Genomic DNA, 26,572 nt, shown 5'->3' with positions numbered 1-26,572 from the left:
AATCCCGAGATGCTCGGGGCCGGCCCGGGGGCGGCCGGGGCCGGGACCCCACGGGCCCGCCGCAGTGTGCGTGCGTGCGCGGGCCGACGCTCGCCGGCCATTTGTTGCGCGTCTAAACGAGGAATAATGGAGCGCTCCCTGGGTGACCACTCCGTCTCGTCCAATCTGCGGCCGCGGGACGAGGATGGACGTTGCAGCGCCTCGCAGGGAGAAGAGGCCCATTTGTTACGGCCTGAGGCCCCGCCGAGGAGCCCCAGAGACTTGTCGACCGGTCAAGCAGCCATTGCCAGGGCCAGGCCTCACGCGGCCACGCATTTTTCACCACACTCGGCGGGCCTATCTCTTGCGCCGCGCACGGCGAGAGCAGTACGCGCTCTCTCCTTCGCTCCTTCTGTGTCCCGTTGGCCTTCTCACTTGGTCAGCGCATGACCCTTCGCTGTACGGGCCAGATGTGCGCCCACTGCTCACCACCGCCGAGCGTGAGCGGCACAAACAGACCCCGTGGCTTGATTAAATTCTGACCGGACAGCGCGAGCGGGTCAGTGGCTGCCCGCTGCTGTGCATCTCTGAGACCACGGTGTCACGCGAATGCTGTTCGGGAACGGGACGGAGGCCCTTTTGGGGACACCGCCGCTCGCAACCTTCGTCCAAGTTTTATTGCTCGTCTTCGTTCCTCCTGCTCATAGGAGATGGAGTATTTCTTCCATTATGTAAATGAGAAGTTGTATAGGGACGGTGGTGGGTCTCATAAAGGCAGGAAGCTGGATTAGAACAACCAGCTGAGTTTTTACTACCTTCGTGAATAAACAAAGCGACAGCAAAAAGAGCCAAATTTGGTCTTGCCACTTTGTCACAAGTTTCCCTGCTGTCAACTCTCACACTGGTTTTGCGCAGAGCGCATGCACCGCAGCGTATCATCACCGGTAAACTGAAATGAGTACATTTGACCACCGAACAATAAAATCACTAGTCTCAAGCACAGACTATCGGTCTCCACGCTAATGTACTGCCGCGCTCTAGCTCCAAAAGTCTGGTGTTTTTCTCTTGATCGTTGGGAAAAATAAAAAGCGATTTTTTTTTTGCAAGCAAGAAAATAAATAGATAACCAAGCTCCATTTTTTTTGTTTTAACGACATTTATGACTTCCGAATATAATTTTTGAACCATACAGTGTAATGTGCTTACAAAACCGCCTGCGCAGGTGCGCGAAACCCCAAAAAACAACGTGTGTGGCAGGATAGTTGCACTGAAGCCTATAGAATGCTGATGGAATTTTATTTTTTCGAAACGGACTCCAGCAAAACTTCTGGAAACACTAACACGGACAACATGGTGGAGCCTTCCCGCACCTTGTGAGTTCGAGAGCAGTACTACATTCTTTCAAGGAAATGAGACTGTTCCCTAGAAACTAAATAGCGAAACAAAATGCACTCAGGCTGTATTATAGAGAAATTTCGGCGCTAATTAAGGCTCTGCACTGAGATCAACGAGGTATAGGTAAGATCCGGAATCTTGAGGCCAGACTACAGGCAGCTCTTGCCTAAAGCTAAAAGCTGAACTGTGCCATGTCCCAGGAGGCACACGGTAGTGCAGATCCTCACTCACTGGGCTAATTTCAAGCTCGTCTAGGGGCATCGTCGTTTGCGTAGATGAGCGTTTTTGAATTTCGCGAATGTCAAAATTCTCGTCCTATAGCCGCAATCCAGCTCACCATCCTCTCTGTTTGGTAGCGGAAGGCCATACCTGCTGAGAACCCGCAAGCGCCTATTTAAACTGTACCATACTTAAAAAAAAAAACAACTCGTCAAGTACAGACGGGTTACAGGGAAATAATATTCAGCCCGGCCAATAAGGCACTTGGCGTAAGGGACTAATTAGTATGTTGACTGTTTCTATTGTTTTTTTTTGCACAATTTAACCGGTCTCTGTATGAAGGGCGTCCAGTCACCGACGAAGCCTGTGTAGGAAGTGGCCTGTTCATTCGTCTTTTGCGCTATCAGCATCTTGTGAGTTCTAGAGCAGTACTACATTCTTTCAAGGAAATGAGACTGTTCCCTAGAAACTAATTAGCGAAGCAAAATGCACTCAGGCTGTATTATAGAGAAATTTCGGCGCTAATTAAGGCTGTGCACTGAGATCAACTAGGTATAGGTAGGATCCGGAATCTTGAGGCAACGGGTACCCAGCGCAACATCCTATTTCTTTTCTTCTACACATAGAACATACAAGGGTCCACTTTTTCGTTTCGGAGAGCAAAACGTTACGTTTCACTTTTTTGGTCCACTGTCAGTGATGTCTTTCGTCATGACCTACGTCGCTGGGAAGCCACGGCCAACCACAGAGTATCAAATAAAATGTTTACGGTTTAAGATTTATAGGGTTTAACATCCCAAAGCGACTCAGGCTATGAGAGACGTCGCAGTGGAGGGCTCCGGATAATTTCGACCACCTGGGATATTTAACGTACACTGAAATCGCACAGTACACGGGTCTCTAGCATTTCGCCTCCATCGAAATGCCACCGCCGCGGTCGGGATCGAATCCCCGTCTTTCGGCTCAGGATCCGAGCACCATAACCTGTGAGCCACCGCGGCGGCCACAAAATAATAGAAAAACGGAACGAAAACTCAGAAAAATCTGCAAAAAAAATTTTTTAACAAAACGTTGCAAGTTCTTCAATCATTCGGCTAACCTGATTATATACAAGGGGTATCTTAATTTTTAAGAAGTCCAGGCAGACCTTTCTTTTAAAAGCAGCGAAATATACGTTGGTGCGTTCGGTGCGGGAAGGTTCTACGGCAAAGATAACGTTATATCCGCGATAGAGCGCAATTAAAAACCAACTTTATAGTCCAAGTTTTAGCGTTCAAATTTGTACTGCACATTTGAAGGCCGTCAACACAGAGCGCTCACAATGCAGGCTCTAAAACTTCTGAAAAGTCTTCAAGGCGTTGAAGCACCTGAGTATGCTCTTGAAAATCATTTAACCTTGTTTTTCCACGTTGCACGTTGATGAAATAGCGCCACTGCTCGACACTGAGAAGACAACGCAAGCGCTGGCCGCGCTTCCTCGCTCTTGGTAGGTGCGTGCGGTGTCGTCACGGAATCCCATCTTATGTGTCTTTGTAAACTTTAGTTTTAGTGCACACTACAATTTGACTTGCTTCCTTATATTAGGCCTATATTTAAGAACTATGCCTCATTAACATGAAATAAGGACTATGTTTCATTCATGGCTTCTCAAGAGTACACTGCCGCATGTTGCCACGCCCAAATTCAGTCAGTTTAGTCGAAGTCTTCCAGGCAATTAAACAAATATTTCCTGTCGCTTGTGGTACATGACGTAGTTCGCTATAGCAACTTCGATATCGGATTAAAACAAATATGAAACATTTTCGCACCTACCACTAGTTTTAGTCGTTAACGATTTAGGCCTTTGCAAACTCCCTATCAGGGTCTTGAAACATCTTTCTCGGATACACAGCTTTCTAATATAGATGTTCAAGAAAAGTGGATCGTAGTGCAGGCTGGCTTCCGACCAAGCAGAGGAGTTTTTTTTTTTCAGAGGCTCCTCCTCCTCACCGCTTTAGCTTTTGTTTAATCAGCTCAACTGAACGCAAATAATTTATTGGATGGCAGGGTTGTGGACAAGACAGCTTTCGTGCCCTCATGCGTTTAGACCTGAAGACTTCGAGCCAAATTTCAGCCGCGGCTAGGCTTCCTTTTAGGGGCTTCTACCGAATGCAATAACTTAAGAGGCGCATTCATTTCACGCGCACATTGAGATCACGCTTCGTTGTGTCTTTCAGAGTAAAGTGGGACCATCACCAAATGTTATTGCTGCATATTTTGCCAGTGCCCGGAACCCTTCAGCGGCAGTTATGACTCACAGAGGATCCCGAGCGATGACCGTTACGTCGTCGTGCTCCCTACAATTTTGGAGTTTTTATTCATAATGCATTCAACCTGACCCTCCGCTTCTCGCGTGCCTTTTAGCGCGCGTTTCATTTTTCACCGAGTGGCTGTTTTGCTTTTTTCGTGACACTCGGGAAGCGGCGTAGAGCCATGCATAAAAAGGCCCCGCGGAAAGGCTTCGCACAGGGAACAAAAGCGCCGCTGTATAGGCAGAGAGAAATGACCCGCGCGCAAGCATAGAAACGCGTAAAACGCGGGCCGATTTCGCAAACCTTCTCATTCGTGATAAAAGTACAAGTCAGAATGCGAACGTAAACATGTTTACGCGCTATTTCTTGGGGCCGTTTGTGAAGCGCAATGGGTTGAGTTGAAGCCCTGCACCAAACCGACCGTGGTGGTAGCCCAGCACTGCGAGGGGCGGGAGACGTGTCTGGAACAAAAGCAGCGCCCGAACGCGAGGGCAGCGAGGTACTGAGGAAAAGTGAATCGGACGGGAGGAAGCGCCGCGTAGCACTCGGCGCCGTTTTTATTCCCCCTTCCTCTTCCTCACTTTCCCCTCCTCCCCCCCTTCCAACTGGTGCCTGCCTCCCTCTCTTTCACCCCGGAAGCCGTCTCGCAAGAGTGCGTGCCGTGCGAGGCCAACTGGGTGGTTATTCCTGAGATGGCCGCGCTGCAGCTTGCCTGGCGTGAGGCACGGTTCCAATGTTTGACGAAAACCTTCAAGTTCGTGCGCACTTTGTAGGCTCATGTTTCGAAACTAGATGCATTAAACGTAAAACCGTATTTCGTACTGCCACTGTAGTAGATGAAGACATTACCCTCGTAGAGGGCCACTAGTGATGCTACGCTCGTCCAAAAGGACAGGAGATAAATAGCGCGCATGAAGTCGTCCCCGTCTTTCCAGGCTTCGCGGCCAGGGACATTTGCGTCCGCATGAGAGCCCTCGGACAAAGGCAAAATGTCACTGCCGGTGCTCTAGCCGACACGCTTCCTGCGAGTTCATTGTCCTAAGTAGTGCGTATATGTTTTCGACGAAGACATTGTGTGCCCGTCACATTATTTCGGCGGAATATAATTACGTAGGGCTACGGAGAATGTATACGGTGGCCGGTCTTGTAGGAGCTGCCGGCGTGCAGTATTAAGGAGCTGGTTGCAAAACTATGGAATTGCAAAATTTAGGAATATAGCTTTATTTCCTGTGTGGGGCACCAACTCTAAAGGGGACTCAAGAAAAAAAAACTGCGAATGATAAGAACGCATAAATGAAGCACCATCTAGGGCCAATTCACACTTCTACAGTCGCAATGCCATGATTTGCTGCGACCTGACAACACTTTTTTGCAGAACGATGTGTGTGAGCGTAACATAAGCATTTCAGATCACGAATAATGAACATGGTATGAAACTTTGCTCCACATGACAGTCCACTGCGTTCCAAATGTGAAACTTGAATACCTGTTTTCCGGTAAGCCTGCTCAATGCAAGCGCACGATGTGCAAGCCGTCGATACCTGTCGAATGCTCACTCAATTGCCGCGTTGTTGTGCAGTTTAAACAAAAGAATAATTACTCATTATTATTCACCTCAGCGCAGCCATATACAGCTACAAAGGAAAGCTACATACCTTTTTCACAAGCCTTGCAGCTGAGGAGAAATTCGTCCTAATCCTGGAATCGAACCCGAGACCATCGCCTGCCCGGGGCAGTCACTCTACCCAGTATGATAGCCTGGATGGCGAGCACATGAAAGGGCGAAGCCAAATTAATCGACAATTCGAAGCGGGAACGAAACCTGCAATCTGGAGCACACTTACATTAAGGAGTAATTGCTCGTTACTATCCACTTGAGTGTAGCTGCGAATTGCAGCACATGTCGGCAGGGTCTCGCAGCGTAAGAAGGCAGGTACACGGTTGTAAAACCGTATGTCTCCTCTTAAGTGGATACTAATGAGTAATTAATTACTCCCTGACTAAAAGATACTCCTGATTAAGAGTTCGCCGTAATTTCATTGGACTGCCCTAGAATTTGAGAAAAGAATGATGGAAATGTAAATTACTTTTCAATTGGCCCATCATGACGAGATGCAGTATGCTTGTGCATGCGCGCGCGATGCAGGTTCATGGCGGCGACGCGAGGCCAAATATAATCAACGGCAAATTCAAATTTGGGCACCGGAGAAATTCGCGGAATCACTCGTGTGCCTCAAAGCCTTTCGTGTCTGGTCCCCGCCTTTCCCTCTCCTCCGTCTCACTGAACTGTCCACGCGCTGGCTATCGTGATTACCCTGGGCCCGAGTGGAAGAGAATCGTGCAAAGATATTACGTGAACAATGCTTCATGATTACTTTGAGTGATTGGCAAAATTTATCTTACGTAAGTGCTTTCGCAACTGGTCATTAGGCTCGTAGTTCGCTGTCATGATTGAGCTGTCTTGTCGCTAAATGTCGTGACTGGCACAGCCCACTCATAGAACGCCGTTACGTAACAGAAGATTAGAGAACTTGGCCGCAGATCCTTGTGTTCATTAGTGGATGGTCGAACTTGCTGTTGCGCACTAGTGTCACGCTTACATCCGTAAATTCAGCGCAACATAAGTGCGACAGAACGGACATGAAGAATTCCGTGCCGCTGATAGCATTAGGTTTCATTCTTGAAGAGTTCTCGTTCGAGGAAAAGAAATTCCGTCGTGGTCTCATCATGTCGCACGGGTAAGAAAAGATGCCGCTTTTGGCGCTTTTCTCGTCACGTGAAGTATCCAAGTCGGAACTATGCTTTATTTCGACATGACTCACAAAGTGCTTTTCCATGTGCTGACTTAACGCATTGAAAAGAACAAGTGAAAAGGTCTAAGACCTCGTGCTCCCTCATATTGGCTAATATATCCGCTTCACACGAACCCAACGTCGGCGATTGCCAGCCGATCTGAAGTGCATTCAAGATTAAACGCGGCGCTTCACAGTTATTCAAGGTCAATTTACTTCTCTGCATGGCTAGTGCGCTCTAGCTGTGGATATTTCTTGTTAAACACCATTCCACTGTCCATAAATAACGCTATCGATTCAACAGCGCTGTGAGCTCACCAGTTCATCACTTTCAGGCGCATCGCTTTTAACAGCAGACTAGTTGCTGCAGGGTTCGATCAAATATATTGTTCTGAAATAACATCGGTATGTTTCTTCACGTCCATGAGACTGAACTTCAATGAAAAGATGTGACCACCATTAATCCGTTTCGCATTAGTTTATGTGAGTTGAGTTGAGTTGAGTGAGCTGAGATTCTGTAAGCTACAGATGGGGTTAGCCTTGCGGTTTCTGCCGGCAATTGCTCCATCAAGCAGAGGGATTATTTCATTTACACACTAAACAATCCCACTACTTTTATTCCCAGTCTGCACTTTCCTCTCCGTGCTAGCAGACTGCGGCTAAAATCGTAGTAACACCGTTCTGTCCATCAACGTCGGGGCTAATTTCTTTCGCTTGTCTTATTTCCTGGGCAATTGTAGGACATGGGATGGTTTACGAGGAGAACGTCCTTCAATGTTCATGTCCTCTTTGGCAATCAATACATGTTGCCAGCTCCATACAAATGTTCGGAGGAACAAAATAAACATGCCACATGACGGATAAAGCGGCTTTTGTTTTTGCTCTTCTTGAGACAAAAATTCACTTTCTTAACCGGCGGACGAAAACAGCAGCTATTTCTTACACGCATACAGTCATGGCTGGAATACGCATGCGCTTGTGGCCCGTATACCTCAGAACTTAAAAACCGACAGACGATTACAATGGCCGGTAATGCGAAATTTGAGCACAGTTCTTCACGTATTTTCACGCCACGGCTATCAGGTAGCGTTTCGCTCTGCTATTACTTTCCAACACGGCACTTTTCAGCTGAGTAGGTGATCTCTGACTTGTCAGGTGGCGTGTTACGCTGACAAACCCGACGTTTACGACACAGAATGCAGGAACAGTCACCTAAGAGCTGCGCTCTAAAAAACTTGCAAAAATACACAACAGAGCAGCCGTGCTATTCCGCAGTGACTATGAAATGAACTTAGCGTAAAAGAACCTAAAAGCACTCTTTAGTGGCATGATTCAAGAATAAATGCAAGATGTTTTCGGCTAAAATTCTTCTGTGGTATTTATTATTCTGAAAGTGCTATTATTCACAAGGAATATACGCATAGATAGAACTTTATTTGGTTGTGGTGATAAACAACTTTATTTTGGCAACAGATTAAGTGCGTTACATATCTTAAGCCTGGAATATAGATATCCCGAACAAGAGATCGCCTTTTGAAAATAAGAGAACCTGCTTTTAAAGACGACATGCCTTTATATTCATTTTTCTCCAGACAGCTTGCAACTGAAATCCCCCTTCCGCTGTGGGTGTTAAAATCGCATCTGTTTAAGCGCTTTACTACGCTTCGCTAGTGCAAGCATTTTTCTTGTCCAGTGTTTTTACGATGCATCACAGTGCTGCTGCAAGTCATGAAGAGGAAATGGAGGAAATGAATATGTAAAATATGACCGCCGGCGCTCGCCAACCTGGACGTGTGGGTTGCCGAGCATACAGAGAGCCGCCCCCTTCATGGGAAGATGCACAAACAGGGCGCTGCCAGCCCGAAAAGTTCGAGTCACGTCCTTGCCACTACTCGCTGCAATTTTCATGCACGATCGCTGCTTCAGGTCTTTGTATCGCCCGCGGGGCACCGCCGCTGTCGGCTAAAACAGGTCAGTACGGCCATTCCGGCCTCCTTCAGGGTGGGTCTTGATCGCGCCGAGTTGGAGGCCATTTTAGAGACCATGAGGCATCCAGACTTCTCTACAGTTCAGTTAAGTACCTCACGCGCATCACCATTCGTACGGCTTTGACCTAATCCTAGCAATTACCTAAATAAAAGAGCAACCGCGCAACTCAAATGCTGGCCAGAATTTACCAATGCATTTAACTTTCTGTCTCCTGGGTGCCCTTCATTGAGCTCTGCGACCACCGAGATCTCATTCCGCTCACTGCTAGAGTAATGCACGGGGCCAGACATAACTGAACGAGCAGAGGTTGCTGCGTAGAAACGAACCTCTGTAACTTCAGAACCAAGGCCTGTATTCAAGAGACGTCACGGCCTTTCATTTCTGCATTACAGCCTGGAGTATGCCGAATGAAGGATCTGTTTCCTTGTTAGCCGTATTGTCACCGACAGCCTGCAGCAACCGGTAATGCCCCAACACGCATTCAAAGTGCACTCCCAACAAAGCTTCTGTGTTGCATTCCATGTTTCAGTTTCTAGGTAGCGGACCATCCGAATATGCTTCGGTAATGCCGAGAGTCACTCGGAGTCTTCAGCTGTTACCCACCGACAAAGGGCTTCTTGCAGAGGCTCATTCCTCAGAGCAAGTCGTTGCCTGTAGGTGGCGGTAGTGTCCATTATAATGCGTGCTTGCCATTTTGGCTGCACTCAGCCTCTGCCAATGACAAGAGAACCATTTTCGGCGTTATTAATGACATTTATTAGCTCCATCTGACGCTGTCAAACCCAGTTTTGTCATTATTCTATCTAGGAATAGACGCTACAATGCAATACACCGGTGGAGACGACGCTGTTCCTATACCCAGCAGAGCCGTTCACAGGATTGCAGCGTCTGAAATCATAAGCAGTGCCTGCGACGCATATTCAGTGTCGGCGCGGTATCGCATTGCGCGCACGCGTCGCTAATCCAGACGCATCATTTTTGGCATATTTGTCAGAAGCCACTTATTTTGTTGATAAGAGGTGACAGAAGTGAATATGAAACTGTTCTCTCTTCTTACTAGAGGCCTCGCAGATCAAGCAAAAGCAGGTGGATAGATGGGGTAGAGCGCGAGAAATCAACCAACTGTGCAAAAGTGTGTGCGTGATTGCTCTTTGCCTTGGGCGTAATACTGCTCTTTGTGATTGCCACTTTGATCGCTATAATGGGCTACACTTTAGCGCTTCATTGGCCTCACAATGAATACTAAAAATAATTTATTTGTTTATTTTTGTCTATTTTGCATAATGTTGAGATTTGACATTCCACGGGACTATTTATCGCGCGAAGAGTAATAACTTCATCTCAAACTAGAAGTTATTGACTTGTTAGGGTGTTATAGCGCCTAGAATCGCATTTTGCGAGCGGCCGACAGTGGCTGGTAACTTGTTTCTGTAGAGCGCATCCAATATTTATTCTCAGGGTGTAGAGACAGAGAAAGCACTGCTTTGAAGCACCCTTTTTTAGTTTCTGTTTTTCAGGAGCCTCTGCGCACCTGCAACTTATCAGAACGACAGCCATATTAGTTATCCCGCCATAAACGACGATTATTCTACCAAAGTGCCTGCTTAATATCGTTTCTCTTCAACGAAAACGCGAACGACGAGACTCTACTGGTTACTGATGACAGATGTGCTTTCTCCACTGTCGACGAGGCGGCGCAATTCGGTTCGATGAGTCCTCGCAGGCATACTGCTTGACATCCGACAGCAAGATCAATGTGACCTTCGTCGTGCGGCTCGATGCCCTGCGAAGATTGCGCTCGGTGCAAACTTTTCCAAGCCGAAGATTAGGCTGTTCAGCATCATTTCAAATGGATGGAACATAAATCAGCCACCTAGAAGCACTTGTACCGATTACGAATGGAAGCGCGGTCAGAACTTGCGCGTGGAGAGTGCGTGCACCTTTTTATCAATCTGGCGTGCCCATGTAGTGGTATCATGGATAACAAAAAGACACAGACTCAGTAATGTGCACTCCTGCATACGCAGAGCTATATGTCTAAGCTACTACTCGGTCAGAAAGCACTAAGTGTAGTCTCTTGAGAACAAAATTATTTTATAGTTACTCGGCAGTCACATTGGTTTCGCAGTATTAGTTGTACATCGCACCGAGCGGTAATTCACGGAATGCTCAGAGCGATAAACCTGAATGGATACCTGTATTGTACAACCTGGATAACGTAAAACGTGTTAAAACAGAGGGGAACTGAAGTTCGGCTGACGCTCGTAACGTTTTTCTTTTGGTGTGTTGTGATTTGCTGCGTTTGTTTGAAATCGAGCTTGTAATGAAGGAAATAATAATTCAGAGGATGCGTACTAACCAGTGCTCTGAGAGGATTCAGTGCTATCTCTTGATATCTGAATTAACTGCTTAGTTTTTTTTTCTCATATGGAACAAGTTTGTTTCCTTCACAAGCAGACTGTAGTTTCGACAAGTTTCATAGTAGTTAAATAATTTAACTTTTACCCGCTGTGAAACAAACCTTCTCCGGAAGTACAGCTGAACGAACCATGCGCGGCACGGCTTCTGAAAACATTTTTTTCACCTGTGATTGCAGGATTTTCTCTGGACGATTGGTTATTGGCAAAACCCTAGCTATCCATTAAAAAAAAAAGAAACAGTCACACCTCATAACTGAAATCATTGCATCAAATGCATCTATTTCTGCAACGCATTTCTGCGTTCCTTTAAAACAAAACAAGAGTTTTCAACTTTTCAATTTCAATTTTATTACGCTGGATGTAGTCAGAAAAACATACATGTGAATCAAATCGACCCTTAGATTTCTCAGATAAACTTGCGTCAGTGCATTAGGTACAGTTAATAAGTTAATAACGTTTGTCACGTTGTCAGGAATTCAGGACAGCGGTCTATAGTTCACTTCTTTTGCCCGCGCGTAGAACATGACATGAAATTAACAGCTGTTCTTTTTTTTTCTCAACAAAATAGTTCGTGACGGCAGCAAAAGGTTCAATCTGAAAACCTCTTTATATGTGAGGTGCAGCGCTTGGCCACTCGCCTATGGTGCGAGGTATACGTGCGAGTGACCTCATTGGCTGGTGGCCTTGTAGCGTGAGGTGGGGTAACCATGTTGTGAAAATGTCAGTTTTGGACAATATTTTTTTTGTGTTTCGACAAGCACACCGATGAGTAAGGGAATACTCAGTTCCTGTTCTTTTTAAGTCGATAGAAAAAAAGCGATTGGAAATGCAAGGTAGATTCTTCTAAACATCGTCTATTCGAAAGATATGACAGAAGTGCTTCAAATTTTCATCGTTTCAATTTGCGCCCATTTTATAAGCTTATATTGGTTTTCGAACGAATTTCAAGCAAGATATAGAGCCGCCGCTACCTTTGATGTATGCGAGGGATCACCTAGAACCATATTCCTGCGGAAAAACCCAATTAGTTGTCTGTATGATTAGTTATACCCAAAAAATTCAGGGGCTATCAATTGGATTGATGCCTAGAAAATTGGATAGCATTTTCCTTTCACTCGGCGATCTATTTCAGCTATAATTCTATTCGAATTCTGATTCTATTCCAGTTCCGACTACTCAACTACGCAAAAAGTGTCACATTGATAGATCACGGTGAATCCTCGTACAGATACGGGCGCAGTGACGCAGCGCTTAAGCGAGAAACCATTGCAAGGGCACGTGGCTGTTTCAAACACAGCCGCCGGTGGGGCTTGAGAGACACAGGTGTCTCTTCCGGAGCAATGCGAGAAGGAACCGCTCCCACAGGCCTAATTTTTGCACAGAAAGTTCTTCGGGAGGCTGCCTATTCTGCACGTAGGTCTGCTGTTGTCTGAGCCATTTTCTTAGTCTTTTTGGTTTTTGATGAATCATTCCATCTCCGGCGTCTCCCTCCTCTCTTTTACAACTGGAAAGGGGAAGGGGAGACAGGGAGAGGGATCGATTCACAGGTGGAAGCTGGAAAGAGGCGAATTCCACTGAACACCACCTGGCAGGTGGAGGATTCACATAGACGCCGACTCCGCCACCACCGGACACTTTTCGCCTTCATACCCCTCCTAATGCTATTGGTTGGTTGGTTGGTTTATGGGGTTTAACGTCCCAAAGCGACAAAGGCTATGAGAGACGCCGTAGTGGAGGGCTCAGGGAATTTCGACCACCTGGGGTTCTTTAACGTGCACTGACATCGCACAGTACACGGGCCTCTAGAATTTCTCCTCCAAAGAAATTCTAGCCGCCGCGGCCGGGATCGAACCCGCGTCCTTTGGGTCAGCAGCCGAGCACCATAACCGCTGAGCCACCGCGGCGGCCCTAATGCTATTGCATTAAAGCGCGACTTCTCCCACTGAAGCGACAGAGGCCGCACGGCTTAGCGGCGCTAGATAGCAGCTGTCCCAAATTCCCATTAACGCTTTTAGAATGGAACTATACTTGGGGCAGCTTTCTGTGGCTGTGCAGTGAAAGCTACGAGGGCGAGGCACAAGGCTTTCACAAGCGCGCCCTTATCATGCACTCGCGAGGGAGAGAGATAGGCGTTTAAGCCGGCGGCGCGCGCTCGTAGGTTCGGCTGCATAGCCACAGAAAGCTGTCCACGAGTATAGCATCAATGCTCGCACACCTGCACTCTTGAGGCCAAATTTTGTACGCCTGTGTTTGTGGAGTAGCAGGCCAGGGCCATGTTACCACCGGTCGACCTCTCCACGTTTTCCTCATTAAAATTCCTTTCTCTCTCTTTGTACGCCTGTGCATCAATTCATTTGTAACATCCTTATCTGGAGCTGCCTTCCAGGTACAGCACTCCGACGAATCAACAGTAGTGCGTGTGCACACAGTAGGGGATATATAGCTCGTCACCTGTATATGAACACCTGCGTGTATTAGGAGAGTAACGTCATTCACTGCGGGTTGTAGGCGGCGGTGGATTACTGTGAAGTAAAACAGCGCCCACTGCCCACAGCGCATGCCAGTAACTTTGTTGTGCAAGCAGGGGGCTATATGCAGGCCCCTGGGACCGATATCACCGGCTGTGGTCTCGCGCGTCATGAGCTTAACACATCCCACGGCGCTAATTTACATGGAGGCTCTATTATCCCTGACAGGAACGTAGTCTCTGCAATTTCCACCTATGGTAAAATTTTTTATCGAACTGGTTGATCATGCGAGTATCGAACAGAGTGCACATGAACTGGAGGCCACTCGCGTGCACTGTGGGCCGTAGGAGCTAGCGGTGTACCTAACAGTTATCCACCGCCGCCTACGGCTTACAGTGCATGATGTTCGCCTAACACACGCATTTGTTTATATGCAGGTGTGAGTTGGGTACCATCGACTGAGTCGACACGCGGTACTGTTAACTCGTTGCAGTGCTGTACTTTAGCCATCATTAAAGAGCGCCCCCTGCTTCCTCTCTTCTTCCTCCGTTTGCCTCAGGGCGTTGCGGGATCGGCCGGCGGGTAGGAACGGTGGCCGACCATACGAGGCAGACATAAGGTCACCCACTCGTTGCCAAGGATGAAACGCACCTCCGTGAAGGTGCTGCTGCTGTTCTTGATGGTACTGAGGCGGACAGTCAAATTACCGAGAGCAGGCAAATAGAGGGGGCAACGCTTCTTACCAATGATGTGGAGCTCCACGTCGTAGCTCCTGCGGGCTCCGTGCTTGTACTCGACGTTGCAGACGTAGAGGCCGTGGTCTTCGTAGCGCAGGTTCGAGATGGACAGCAACGCGGGCCTGCGCACCGCCGAGAAGTGCGCGCGGCCACGCAGGGGTTCGGCCACTGAGTGACGCGCCTGCATCAGGTTGCCCCTGCGTCCGGGCGGCGGGTCCAGCGTGTACAGCGGTGTAGTTGGGTCGTCGACCCGGTGCCACCAGACCTTGACAGCCGGGTCCGAGCGCGGACCGAGGTCGCAGGGCAGGTCAGCGCTCGCGCCATCCGTGAGCACCACCGTCACTGCGAGACCAGTAGGAGCAGAACCGTGAGCGGCGCGTGCCGTTGTGATGGCAGAGGGAAAGAAAAAAAGAGACACAGCATATCTGTAACAACGTCGCGTGCGCCAAAGATGCACTCGTTACAAAAGACTGTTTGTTCAAGGCACCTGTAATGGAGCAGCAAAATTTTATTTTATTTTTGATCATATTTGGGCCTCAATGGCATGTGCAGCTTAAAGTAACACTAAAGACAACTCAATAAAATTATTATCCTCAGTAAAAATTGATTACCTGGAACATTCTGGGTATGTTGATGTTCGCCCGGCAGTAAAAGACAAATTTATGGCTAAGAAAATTGCATTAAGAAATGTCCCCGCCACTTGATTGAAACTGGTGACAATTACCCCTAAGAATACTGGACGCAACCGATTTGAAGTAAATAGCAGTGTGGCATAGCCTCAGCGATCAGCGCCAAAAAATCTGTGTCGATGCACGCAACTTACTCGCGAAATCGGTCGCTAATGATGACAACCGCATTTTGGTTTCTTGTTTTTTTTTTTATCTAGCTCATCGGTAAGAGTGGTCTCTTTGATGTTAAAATATCATAATCAGTCAATACAGGCGACTTCAGTTTGTTCTCATTGTCCCTTTAACGCCCCCAAGCTGTACGTGACCTACATGGTAGAAGGCGTAGTGGAGGCCTCCAGACTGACTTCAACAACCTCTTTCTTTTTTTTAACGTGCAGTAACATCGCCCAGCATATGGTCGGCTTTTGCGTCCTGCCGCCACCAAATTCGGCTTCCGAGGCCGGAATTCTATCCTTGGACCTCGAATTGAGCATTCCAGCTGTCAAAGACATTGAGAGACCACAGGGGAGGGGTGGATTAGATGTGTATTCGGCGCGATTTAAAAAAAAAAGTTTCCTGGGAACGACTAGGCAGCGCTTTTATTTGCCTCAGATTCAGTGACAAAAAAAAAAACGCACAGGAAAACTGGAACCCAAAGTCTAGAGGCAAAAAACAGGGTCGGCAAGTTAGAAATAGCCCCAATTATTCATACCTAAGAAAAAGTCGAAGAGAATAGATGGATCAAGAAATCAGTGTACTTTCAAATAACCCCACTACCGTCGCCGACGGTGCAGTAACAGCTAGTAACGGCTGCTATGAGCAGAGGACCACATAACTGCGCTCCACCAACCCGCTGCCGCGGGGCCTCATGGCTGAGCAAAGCCACACAGTACGCGCAAACCGGTCGCCTACTTCTGCAAGGAACGTGGGCAAGACCTTGTTTTACGGGGTGTTTTAATTCCCAAGATAACTACAAACCAAACCGGGAAACTTTGGGTTAGGTAGCTAACCTCGCACTGAAAACTCGGTGCCGACGACTGTTTTCGAATTCCGCTCCGGCCAGGTCCGCCGGACCCGAAGGAAGAGTTGTTTACGCTAAAGTTCTTGAAACCAATAGCAGCGGCACGCTCGAACACAAGCAGCAAAAGTCATTACCGTATACACTCATCGAAGTGGCCAACCGTGCATTCGATCCCGCATCCGATTAGGGAAATTCAATTATTTCCTAACTGCAAGCTACGAGATATCTGAGCTAGCAGGTCTCGATTATTGATCGAGCTACTCTGCATTTTGTCACTTAGTTCTTGCTTGTCTACATTTCCCAGTCGACGGGTAAAAACTCACTCATGCAAAGAAATAGATCTTAGGGGATTAATTTTACACAATCGCCAGGACTCAAACAACTTAGCGAAATATATCCCCCACACAGTAGCCTTCGTCGGACAGCAGAATAAAAGTGATTTTAACTAGAAGTGTTCCTCCACCGCTCGACTTCTTTTCTTGTGTGCGTTCGCGTCCTTCGATGCACACACGTCTGCTGTACTGAGACCTCGAAAGAAGAGGTCGAATGCGCATATTAGTGTCACGAACAGACACTCCACAGTCGAACAAGACAAACTCTGCCGAGAGCAGAACAGCAAAAAGGAAAGCGCATACGCAGAGAACGTTCCTGGGCACCAAGGTTCCGCACACGCGAGTTTGAATTACGAAGGCGCGCTTCTATTACGAGCAAGTTTCCAGTAGAGCCCGGTGGCCGCGGAAAGTAACCACGATTTTATGCTGTCGTTGCTATTATAAGGCGGTGCTTGAAGCCTGATCATCGTACTAAAAGAGCTGACTCGTTCCCCCATCGGGCTCATTGCTATACAGGAGAAGAAGAGAAAAGGAATGACTGGTGCTGCCTTGGCGAAGATGAAAAACTCAAGTGACAACAACGCTCAACTCCGGGCTGCCGAGAACAAAAGGGAGGTGGGGTAGGATAGGGAAGGAAAAGAGGAGAACCGCGCGCATTGAAGGGGAAGGAGTGAAAAAAAAACAAATTAAATAAAAACCTAACTCCTCCTATCCGAAGCTGGAGGCTCGAAACGGTTTCGCACAAATTCGACCGCAGCGCCCGCTTGTTGTTGCCGATTTTCCGCCCTTCCCTGCTGCCGCCTGGACAGGCTCCCGCCGGTGGTGCAAAGTTTCCGCCAGGCGAAGGAGGGAGACGAAAAAAAAGAAAAAGAATCAATTGAGAAAGATGAAGCAAAGACAACGTGACGGAGAAAAACGGGCCAAAATCACTGCTCCAATCCCTGCGAAATCCCGACGACAGGCCACTGCTTCCTTTTCTCGTTTTCGGGCAGCAGGGCTGCGCGGCGACTACCCTTTTCTCTTGCTCCCGTTTTTATTCCTAGTTTTCGGCATTTTGATTTATTTGGCTCCACGTCTGGTTTGACCAACTTGATTTCCTTTCTCCCCCTCCCCCCGCTTTTTTTTTCTGCGTGTGTGCATGTGTGTGCCTTAACACTGTTCATTTCGTACTGTTTACAGTTTCTGTTCTGCAGAGCAGCTTTCATTTCTTGCTTGCCCTGCGGCCCTCTACAACCCCCCCCCCCCCCCTTTCTTTGTACAAATGCGCTCTTTCCTTTTTTATCTGCGTGATTCATTCTTGTCAAGCTTTTTTCGATTCTTCCCACTCTCTCATATATAGTTTTCTTTTTATGCAGGGCTGTTCTTTCACTACCTCGCTAATCTCTAGTCGCTGGGGAACATTTGTACTTTGTTCTCGTTCAAGCCGCGGACTTTCTGTAAAGTTCGGGTCGACTTCACGCTGCAAGTCTCAATCGATCCATGCAGCGTTGCTCAGAACGGAGGTCCTCCCAAAGTTTGCGCCAAACGGCCCCGTATGACTTACGACGATATTAACAAACACACGGGTGTAAAAGAAAAAAAAAAGAGTGCCTGCCAAGAAAATTCGCGTACCTTCTTTTCGGTGAGGATATAGAGGACTTGTTGCGCTTAGTTCTCGCTCTAGCTTCTCCGCAGCATTGCAAACAGCAAGGAGTAAAAAGTACGTAGGCTGTCGTCTAGCGCGGCGCGCATGCCGTCTTGTTTTCCAGATACGCGCCCAATTTTAGACGCACTGGCAGCGTGGCATAAATATGAACCAACGCTCTGCAACTGCCTTGGTTAGTTAGTGAACCCCACATCTATGATGGATCGCTAGAGGCTATCTGAGGACGCATTGTTAACGATATTTCCATCACTGGCTTGTCGCTGTCGCGCAGCACTCATTGAATACGAAAAAAGAAAGAAAGTTCGAGGGGGGGGGGGGGGGGGGGGGAGGAATGCGGGCTCACAGGTGAAATTTCTTGCCTATTTATAGCAGAGAACACTCAGTGCCAGCTTCCAAAATGAGGCAAGACATTATACGTACTGAGACACTTACAAGCTGCCTTGTTTGAAGTTGCATTCGCGTCCCTTGATTTTCTGCTCGAAATGCTAGAAATCTAGCAACTCATTTCTTCTGCCCACTCTTGTGCTGTTTCGTCTTTTTTCTTTAACTTACTTTTGATACCGGCTTCTCATGAACTCAGGAGGAACTCGCACGCGCACATTTTTGTTATTGTTAACAGCGCCTACAGCATACTCGGTTCAACTCAGAGGTCCAAGCCGCAGCCGACAGCGCACAGGTTTTGAAAGATAAAACCGAAATGGTTTGGGAAATTTCACAGCGCATCCGCACTATATTAATGCATGTACACAATGTGTCAAGTATGCTGACGACGATCATGTTTTTTAATGTCAAGTACAATAATCGAAACAACTGCCCGAATTGCACGTCCCAGATTGTTCAGCCCGCTCGTGGGGGTGTTTGTTTCTTATTTCTCATGTTTCTGGTTATCTGACAAAGGCACGCTTGAAGGCGAAGGAGTGAAAGAAAGGAGGAGAGCAGCCCGAGTCCTCGCGTGTGGGCTGGCTTCCAAGGGCTGGCGTGATACGCCTGGCGTGCTCCGCTCTGTGCGGGAAGAAAGTGCATGCAGCAGCCAGCCTTAAGCAAAGACGTGACGCCTTCCGTGCGCTCAAACAATGGTGGCGTGCGCGAGGCCCGCCCGCGAGGAACAGCACGGCTTGTTCGGGGGAGAAGTGAACTCGCCGGGGAGAGCCCCGACGACTAACCCATTATTTTTGCGCATTACGCTTCGCTTGTTTACACCGCGGCTTTGGTGGTGGCGGCCTCTTTTTTTATTCTTTGCCATTTGTCTTCGCAACGACCGGCGCAACTGCTGAATTATTCCTTTTCTCACGAGGCCCAACCTCGCGCTTTCTGCACTCAGTGTCGGACATTTGTCGCATAGATGCATAAATATGTTGCGCTGCTTTCCATTTTCTCGACTTAAAAATTTTTTGCCGCTTTTTTGTCGTCATGAGCCCTAGTCTAAAACAGCATCCAGCAGCCGCGCCACGGCGGCTCGATTAAACCTCTATATTAATCGATCGGCGGGGTCATTACCGTTTATCGCCACATAGCAATGAAGAGGCTGCACTTGCGATGAACCTTTCGATTTCGCGAATGTTTCTTTTTTTTTGTTCTCATGTGATCGGCTCCGCTTGTTGTGCACCATAATCAACTTTGTATATACGGCTGCTTCCATATCTTGAATGACATTGTGTGCACAGGCAAGGAGCCTGTATTCGCAGTAATTCTTCGAATACTAATTCGAAGTAACTTGTTACCTTGTAGACGTCCTCAACCGATACCTGTTTCAATTAAATGCGGTGGCGTATGTGTCCCCGGAAAGAGCGTGCATGGAGTCAGTTGTCCATGGGCATTGAATGCTCACACACATCGTTGACTCTGAAAAATATATTTCGTCTTCAAGAGGAGAAAGCGCTAATATCAAAATAATATTTAGAGACGGATTAAGGATAGGAGGTAATTTTTAGCTAAACTTATGAAAAAAGAAAGGATCAAAGTAATTCTATACAGCAGGTAAATTGGCAATCAGTGTATATTGAAAATAATACTACAAATACATATTAAAGTCTCTGTTACAGCAGGCTTTGCAAGACGCACGCAGGAGCTTGTCTGCACGACTTTGTGTGTTTGTATATGTCAAGTCTCTCGCGGACTACATACACAATCATTCCCCAAAGAGAATAAGAAAACAATGCGGTAAATATCAGAGTATCGAAATCTTACCTAATCTCAATGTCGTCGCCCAGCTCAGATTGGTCGTGCATTTATTCTCTGACCGCAAGATTTTGAAACCTTTCTGGTGTTTCCGAAATCATTCCCTCGTCTATCTGCTTGTCTTACAGACGTCATCTTCATCCCCCCCCCCCCATTATAAAAGCACAATAAGCCACTTCCACGCATACAGAAACGAACCACGTAGTTCTTAGTTCTTATCGTATTCCCACGTGCTATTTTTTTTAGATTATATTTTGAGCTCTACGGGGAAAATCTGACTGCGGGCAGGAGACACCGCGACAAAGACAAAAATATCAGCAGTCATGGCAAGAATGCGGCTGATTCGATATGCTAAAGGAAAAAGACAAGGCACCTCTCATCTTTGTTCTCCTGACCCTCAGAGATGTGCAGGATGAGAATGCAGTAAATGTGTGAACAGCCCGTCTATGAATTTGCCAAAAAAATATGTCCAATTTGCCTTTCTCAGCACCTGAGCATCGGGTCTTGGCAATGACTTCTTTGACTGGATGAGAATGGGATAGACTAACTTTTGTGATCCGGTCTCCAGCTACGTGAGGGTGTGGCTGAAAAGAATACTAGTGCAAGTTGCCGACCGAAGCTCGAATAGCGCTTTTGGGGAGGGGGGTGAGGGGGAGGGGGCATCTGCAAGCAAGATATATTTAAATACATGCTAATTTGAGTATTCACTTAAAATTATTTCCTTAACTCTTAAACCAATGGAAAGAGGCTAAAATATTTAAAGAGAAATTTGCGATGTATCAAAATAAACGAGAAATCTTGCTACTCATTAAAACATTGGCACGTCATGCCGACGGTCATTGCGGGAGCTCTGAAAGACATAGGAGGCCCAGGGCTCGCGCGCTTCCCGAGAGCAGGTCGAGTTCTTTGAGGGCGAATTCAGAGCACCGAAAACGCTCTCGGCAAAAAGATACCGCATTGAAAACTAAGCCTCCTCTGATTTTTTTTTCCGCTTCGCTGATGCAAAATGAAACGTTTCGGGTATTTAGAGAAGTTGAAAACGTGATTCGTAATTTTGGCTAATTTATAAACTACCATAACTTGGGCTAATGTTTGAGGGAATCCTCCATGGTGTAGTAGCTTTGTAATAAGGAATTAATTACCTGTTAGTATCCACCCAATACCTTCCATACGCCTGTAAAGGAGCAGGAGATGGTCTCGTGTTCGAACCGCAGACCAGGACAATTTTTTCTTTCACTACGATGTTTCTGGGATTTCATTTGCAGCCCTATAGCTTCGATTAGGTGGATACTAATCTATCTTTCATAGATTTCATATTCAGAAAAATAACGGGATAACTGATTGCCAATATGGGTTTAGGGAAGGACGGTCGACATAAATGGCATTACTTTTACTTAAAGAACAGATAGTTCAAAATATAGATTCTGGTCTTTTAACTCTTGGTCTGTTCATTGACTTGAGTGAAGGCTTTGACTCCCTCAACCATAATGTTTTGTTAGTTAAGTTATCACAGTAAGGAATACGGGGCGGGCCATAATGTTTTGTTAGGTAAGTTATCACAGTAAGGAATACGGGGTGTGCTCCTCATTTTAATTCTGCCATACCTGAAAGACAGAGTCCACTGCGTCCGTATACATAATGATGAGTCACCTCTGCTGCCCCTACAAACCGGAGTACCGCAAGGTAGTGTTTTAGGCCGGCTAATATTGAATCTATATATTAATGATATAGTTATTATAATTCAATCAGCTAAATGGTTTATATAGGCCAATGATAGTAGCCTCCTTTTTGTCGGTGAAGATCCAAATGACCTGGTCATTCAGTGTAACAGAACGCTCGAAAACTGGCGCGGTGGTCCCAGTCTAACTGTATTATAATTAATCTCTCAAAGTCAAAAGCTTTACTTTTTAGACCTAAAATAGTTACACCGCAAAATTCAATCAGTTATTTGAATGACTATATCGCAATAGGAGATGAACATAAGGTTCTTGATGTTACTCTAAACTTTCACTTAAGGTGGAATCACCACATCAACTTCGTGTGCGAAAAGCTCTCTGCGCTAGCAGGCGCTTTCTCCTGCTGCAGAATTATCTTACCTGAACGAATCAAACTTCAGTTATACCAGGCACTATTCGCATGTCACATTACTTACTGTGGCCTCATTTGGAGCTCCACAACAAAGCGAAATATTGATAAAATCAGTGTGCTTCAGAAAAAATTTTGGGTTATTTGGCGAACGTTGACATACAAACAACCACAAAGTACCTATCCCCGAAATACCGCATCATTAGAGTGATGCGCAGTTACGAACGTCAGTTGTTAAACCGGCTCCAGTTCTCCTCCCCAGAATCTGCTAATTTTCTCAAACTTGTGGCATCATTACAGCAGCGAACAACAAAGGCATACATTAGAAACCCTCTATATTTTTTAGTCCCCTATTTCTTCATCAAATACAAGTTTCAATCATTAAAACATGACCGACCATCACTACTTAAAAAATACCCGAAAGAGTCTTTTTCATAACATAAAGAATTAAAAAAAAATTGTAATATCAGCTTAAACGTTACGCGTCACCCTGATATGCTGGAAGGTCTTATTGGTTTATAATTTTTGGTTATGATTTGTTAAATGAATTCAATTGTCCTGTATTAAGTGCTTCCGTGTTATAATAGCTTCTATTTTCATGATGTGTGTTTTTGATACTAATATATTTGTATATGTTCTTTCAACTTTGATGAGTGTGCAGTTTTTATCGTTTAATAACATGCGTTCACTGCTGTAGACAGGACAAGCGCTTACTAACAACTCAGGTGTTTATTGACGGAACATTTGCTTAAATACAGCAGCTGCTCTTATCAAACAAGAAGAGGGAAAGAAGAGACATCGCATACATATATATCAGATAAGCACAGATCCCATCATCGCACGAGTGAATGCATGTTTCTAGCTCTAATTCTGCGCAAGATAACTGATTTCTTTTTTTGAGAGCAAAATTGAAGGATTGATAAGAGCAGCTGCTGTATTTAAGCAAATGTTCCGTCAATAAACACCTGAGTTCACTGCTCTTTTGTACTATGACCGCTGGGCCTCGTCAAGTTGCTGAGTGCAACTTTTAACGCCGGGGACCTTCAGAGTTGTTTGCAACCGCTCTTAAAATAAACAAATTGGATTGAATTGAGTAATTATTCCTTAACTGCCATAACTAAAATAAACACTGCCACGTACCCTGCATCAGTTTTATCTGTGAACCATTAGCTCATGTAAACTAATAACTCTGGCAGTGGTAAAGCTGTCTTTCCTGACTGCCTAATTCGCGCTCACCTACACAAACCACTTTAAAACATAGCGGTGCCCCTCCCCGGAGGTAAGTAAGGGCATTATCAAGTCCGCATTATCCGCATTAGGTAAGTCCGCATTATCATAAACGTTGCAATTTGTCAATAACTGAAATGAGTCGAAACTTAAAAGCCCTGAAATGCTAAAGCTAGACCTGAGCGTGAGCTATGAAAGATTTAGAGCACCCGGGAGGCTTCAGCGCCCACTCGAATGGAGAAGTTCTTGCATTTGGAGTCCATCGAAATGCGGCCGTCATTGGTGGGCATCACACCCACGAACGTAACGTCAACAGGGAACGCCGTAAATTCTGAGACACCGCGGATAGAGTAGCGCGAATATACTAATCTATTCGGAGCCTAACTTCAGCAGTGTGCTGCTCTGAGCACGGAAGGACACGAACAAGCAGAGCGCGGAGTATCAATAGGTTGACAGTTCGCAGCGTATGTAGAGATGCTCTGCCTTTTCGTGCCATTTTGCGTTGCCAAGTCGTTGGCCCTCCGTACGTACAGCAGCCAACTACTGAAATGAATCAGGCGAGACCAACTAGGTCCATTCGCAGATTTACGACTCGGGGCGTTGAAAAAGCATGCCTTCCAAAAAGAAAAGAAAATATTAACCTGGAGTTTAGTAGTTCGTTTTGCCTCTGGTGTCGATTATTCTTTAACCGAGCTTGCTGTTTGGCTAGATGTTTGGAATTTATGAAGGAGTAAGCAAGGAGACAGGTCGAGAAAAACAGTAAGAAGGGTAACGTGACAACGCGCCTGTCGTTTTTAATAGCCGTCGTGTTCCAATCAGACACTGATTCGAGACGAAATCTAAAACGCGCACATTCCAGGTGAACCGAAAGTCCAGATCGCCTCTGCGCTCTGAATAAGTTGTTTACTTGCGCAAGCTAAGAAAGTGCCGAAGAAAATCAGCAACGCATGCTGGGGCCATATCTCACGCGTGCAGTCTCGAGTGGCTTGCTTTTGGAAAGGAATCGGCCATTACTCATTGCGCTCGCTCGCCCTGCGATATCACTATCGAAATGTCGTGCATCGATAACGATGAAAGGCACGCCGACAGAGTTTTCTTTTGCAGTAAAACAGAGAGCAGCATATTCGTAAAAGCGCTTTCAACCACTTCGTGGATGCATTCGTGCTTACTGAACCATCGTCGATGAAAACTTGTGCGCATTCTTTTTTTTCCGCAAGATATGAGACTCGAACTACAGCTCAACTACAGGCATACTTCTAGTAAGCTAGGGGGCAGAAATGGAAAAACGCCGTCATATCCCACCCCCCCCCCCCCACCTCCACGAAAAAAAAACGAAGAAACCGCAGAGTGAGTAAGATAGACAAGCCCATTTGCGAATAAGCGCAAGAAAAATAATGACGTTAGCGTCCGCATTTCTCGGCTGTCTCCCCAACTCTCACTGCGATTGAGCTCGGAGGGCGAAGGTCACGCAATGCTCTTGCAGGCCCAGCGTGTCAAGCGCTGTTGCGTACAGTTCCGGTGTTTGTCCCGTTAGCTCTCCTCCACAGAAAAAAAAAAAGAAAGGAAGGGTAATTGTGGCTGCAGTCTTTAGTTTGCGAGTGCTTCCGCGTTCGTGCCCGTACGGAAACGTCCATCCGGGAGGTACGTAATTAATTAAAGCAGCGGCAGCGTGTTTATATTACTTCCATGCTTGGAGCGCCAACACACGGGAATAATCAGATGTATGTTCTTGCACTTCGGATCTGCTAGTGCTCTGATGTTGTTGTTCTTTTTTTTTTTTCTTGCTGCCTGGTACAGTGCGTATGCGTGTGCGCCAGAGCTGTCATCGTTTCCTCAGTGAGGCTTTTCTGCACGCCCCGAAAATAACCATAAGCGCGCAATGCGTACACAGGCGCATTTCTGGTCTGATCGCGATGCAATGTTCTGATAACTGCTGATGCAATTTTTTTAATTTTTTTTTATTCTCACCTAGATTTGCGCTAGCGAAATGCGAACTGACAACATTAACGTGGCGCTGCTGGTATCAGAGGACTTGCTTGTTGGGCTAGTTGGTTGGAAATAAATTTGGTTAAAAGCTAACAGGACGAGACAAACACGAATAAGGAGGACGGCTACAGGCGGTGGCAACATTAAGGCGAGCGGCCTTCGCGAGCTTCGCTGTTGCCTAAAACATGCGTGCCTTCAGGTAAAACGTCTATTTCATGACCTGGCGCTCTAATCGGCAGCTTTTTTTTTTCCTGCATCTTAGGACCCTAGTGACTTCAACACAGCCTGATAATCATTCTCTTGACCAAGGAGTTGAAATGATGAGCTGCGGCTTGTTCATTTTTTGGAAATTCAGCGACTCCGAAAAAGAAAAATAAACGAAAAAGGTGGAGCAAACTATGAGTAGGCGGAGAGATTAACAGGCGGGTTCCAGCGAGGGGACCTGATAGGATCGCATCGCTGATATAGTATCCTGTTTCATCTTCTTACTATGATTCATTTAATCCTTGCATTGAGCATAGAAACAAATTCTGACAAGTTAACACTCTAATGGCTTCGCACCATCGTACGCAAGCCGAAATTTAGGGCTCTTAAGTTTCCGGCGGTGTCGCCCCGTGTATGCAACTTCTTTGCACTGCGAAAAGTGCAAATCAAAAATTAAAATGCAAGCGCTATGCCTTTCGATACAAAACTAAAATAATTACCCTTATTTCGGCATTCGTGATTCTTTTTTATTACCACATACGGAGGTAATGGAGCCCACGTGCGTCGTATAACTTATTAGCGCCTGTGAGAATCGTCTTTCTGGAACTCCTTAAACACGGATGTCCTCGGGAGCTGAACTGCCTTTTTTATATTTTTGTAAAGCAGAAAGTAATGAACGGGCAGTTTGAATTATGGTCTCTGCTGAAAACAGAACGAAAAGACGCCTCCCTCTCCGTCTTCTCGCCCTTGTCTTCCCTAGTAAATCTTTGCCCCGTCGACGGGTTTATAACGACATAAGCAACGCACAGCGAAAATTTCACCTTTTTTAAAGATGATTTTATTTTACGCCTTTCTGTTTTGATATATGTCGCGTAATAAGGCAGCATCAGACGTGTGACGGTTCCACCGGCAGGCCTCGGGCCACCTCTGAGCTAT

At 46.4% G+C, this 26,572-nt stretch overlaps 1 protein-coding gene across 1 annotated transcript in view; it reads right to left on the bottom strand.

Moving 5' to 3' along the window:
* LOC149351543 (nephrin-like) overlaps positions 1-26,572 on the bottom strand; it is a 294,256-nt gene that overhangs the window by 63,300 nt on the left and 204,384 nt on the right. Inside the window, exon 2 of the mRNA XM_089580900.1 lies at positions 14,297-14,632. Coding sequence (XP_089437026.1) covers positions 14,297-14,632 — 336 coding nt within the window. The remainder of the gene's footprint in view (positions 1-14,296; positions 14,633-26,572) is intronic.

This window comes from Amblyomma mixtum, chromosome 3 (genome assembly GCF_055824585.1).
Source record: "Amblyomma mixtum isolate Tamu chromosome 3, ASM5582458v1, whole genome shotgun sequence".
Classification (NCBI taxonomy): domain Eukaryota; kingdom Metazoa; phylum Arthropoda; class Arachnida; order Ixodida; family Ixodidae; genus Amblyomma; species Amblyomma mixtum.
This window is presented reverse-complemented; position numbering and strand designations above follow the sequence as displayed.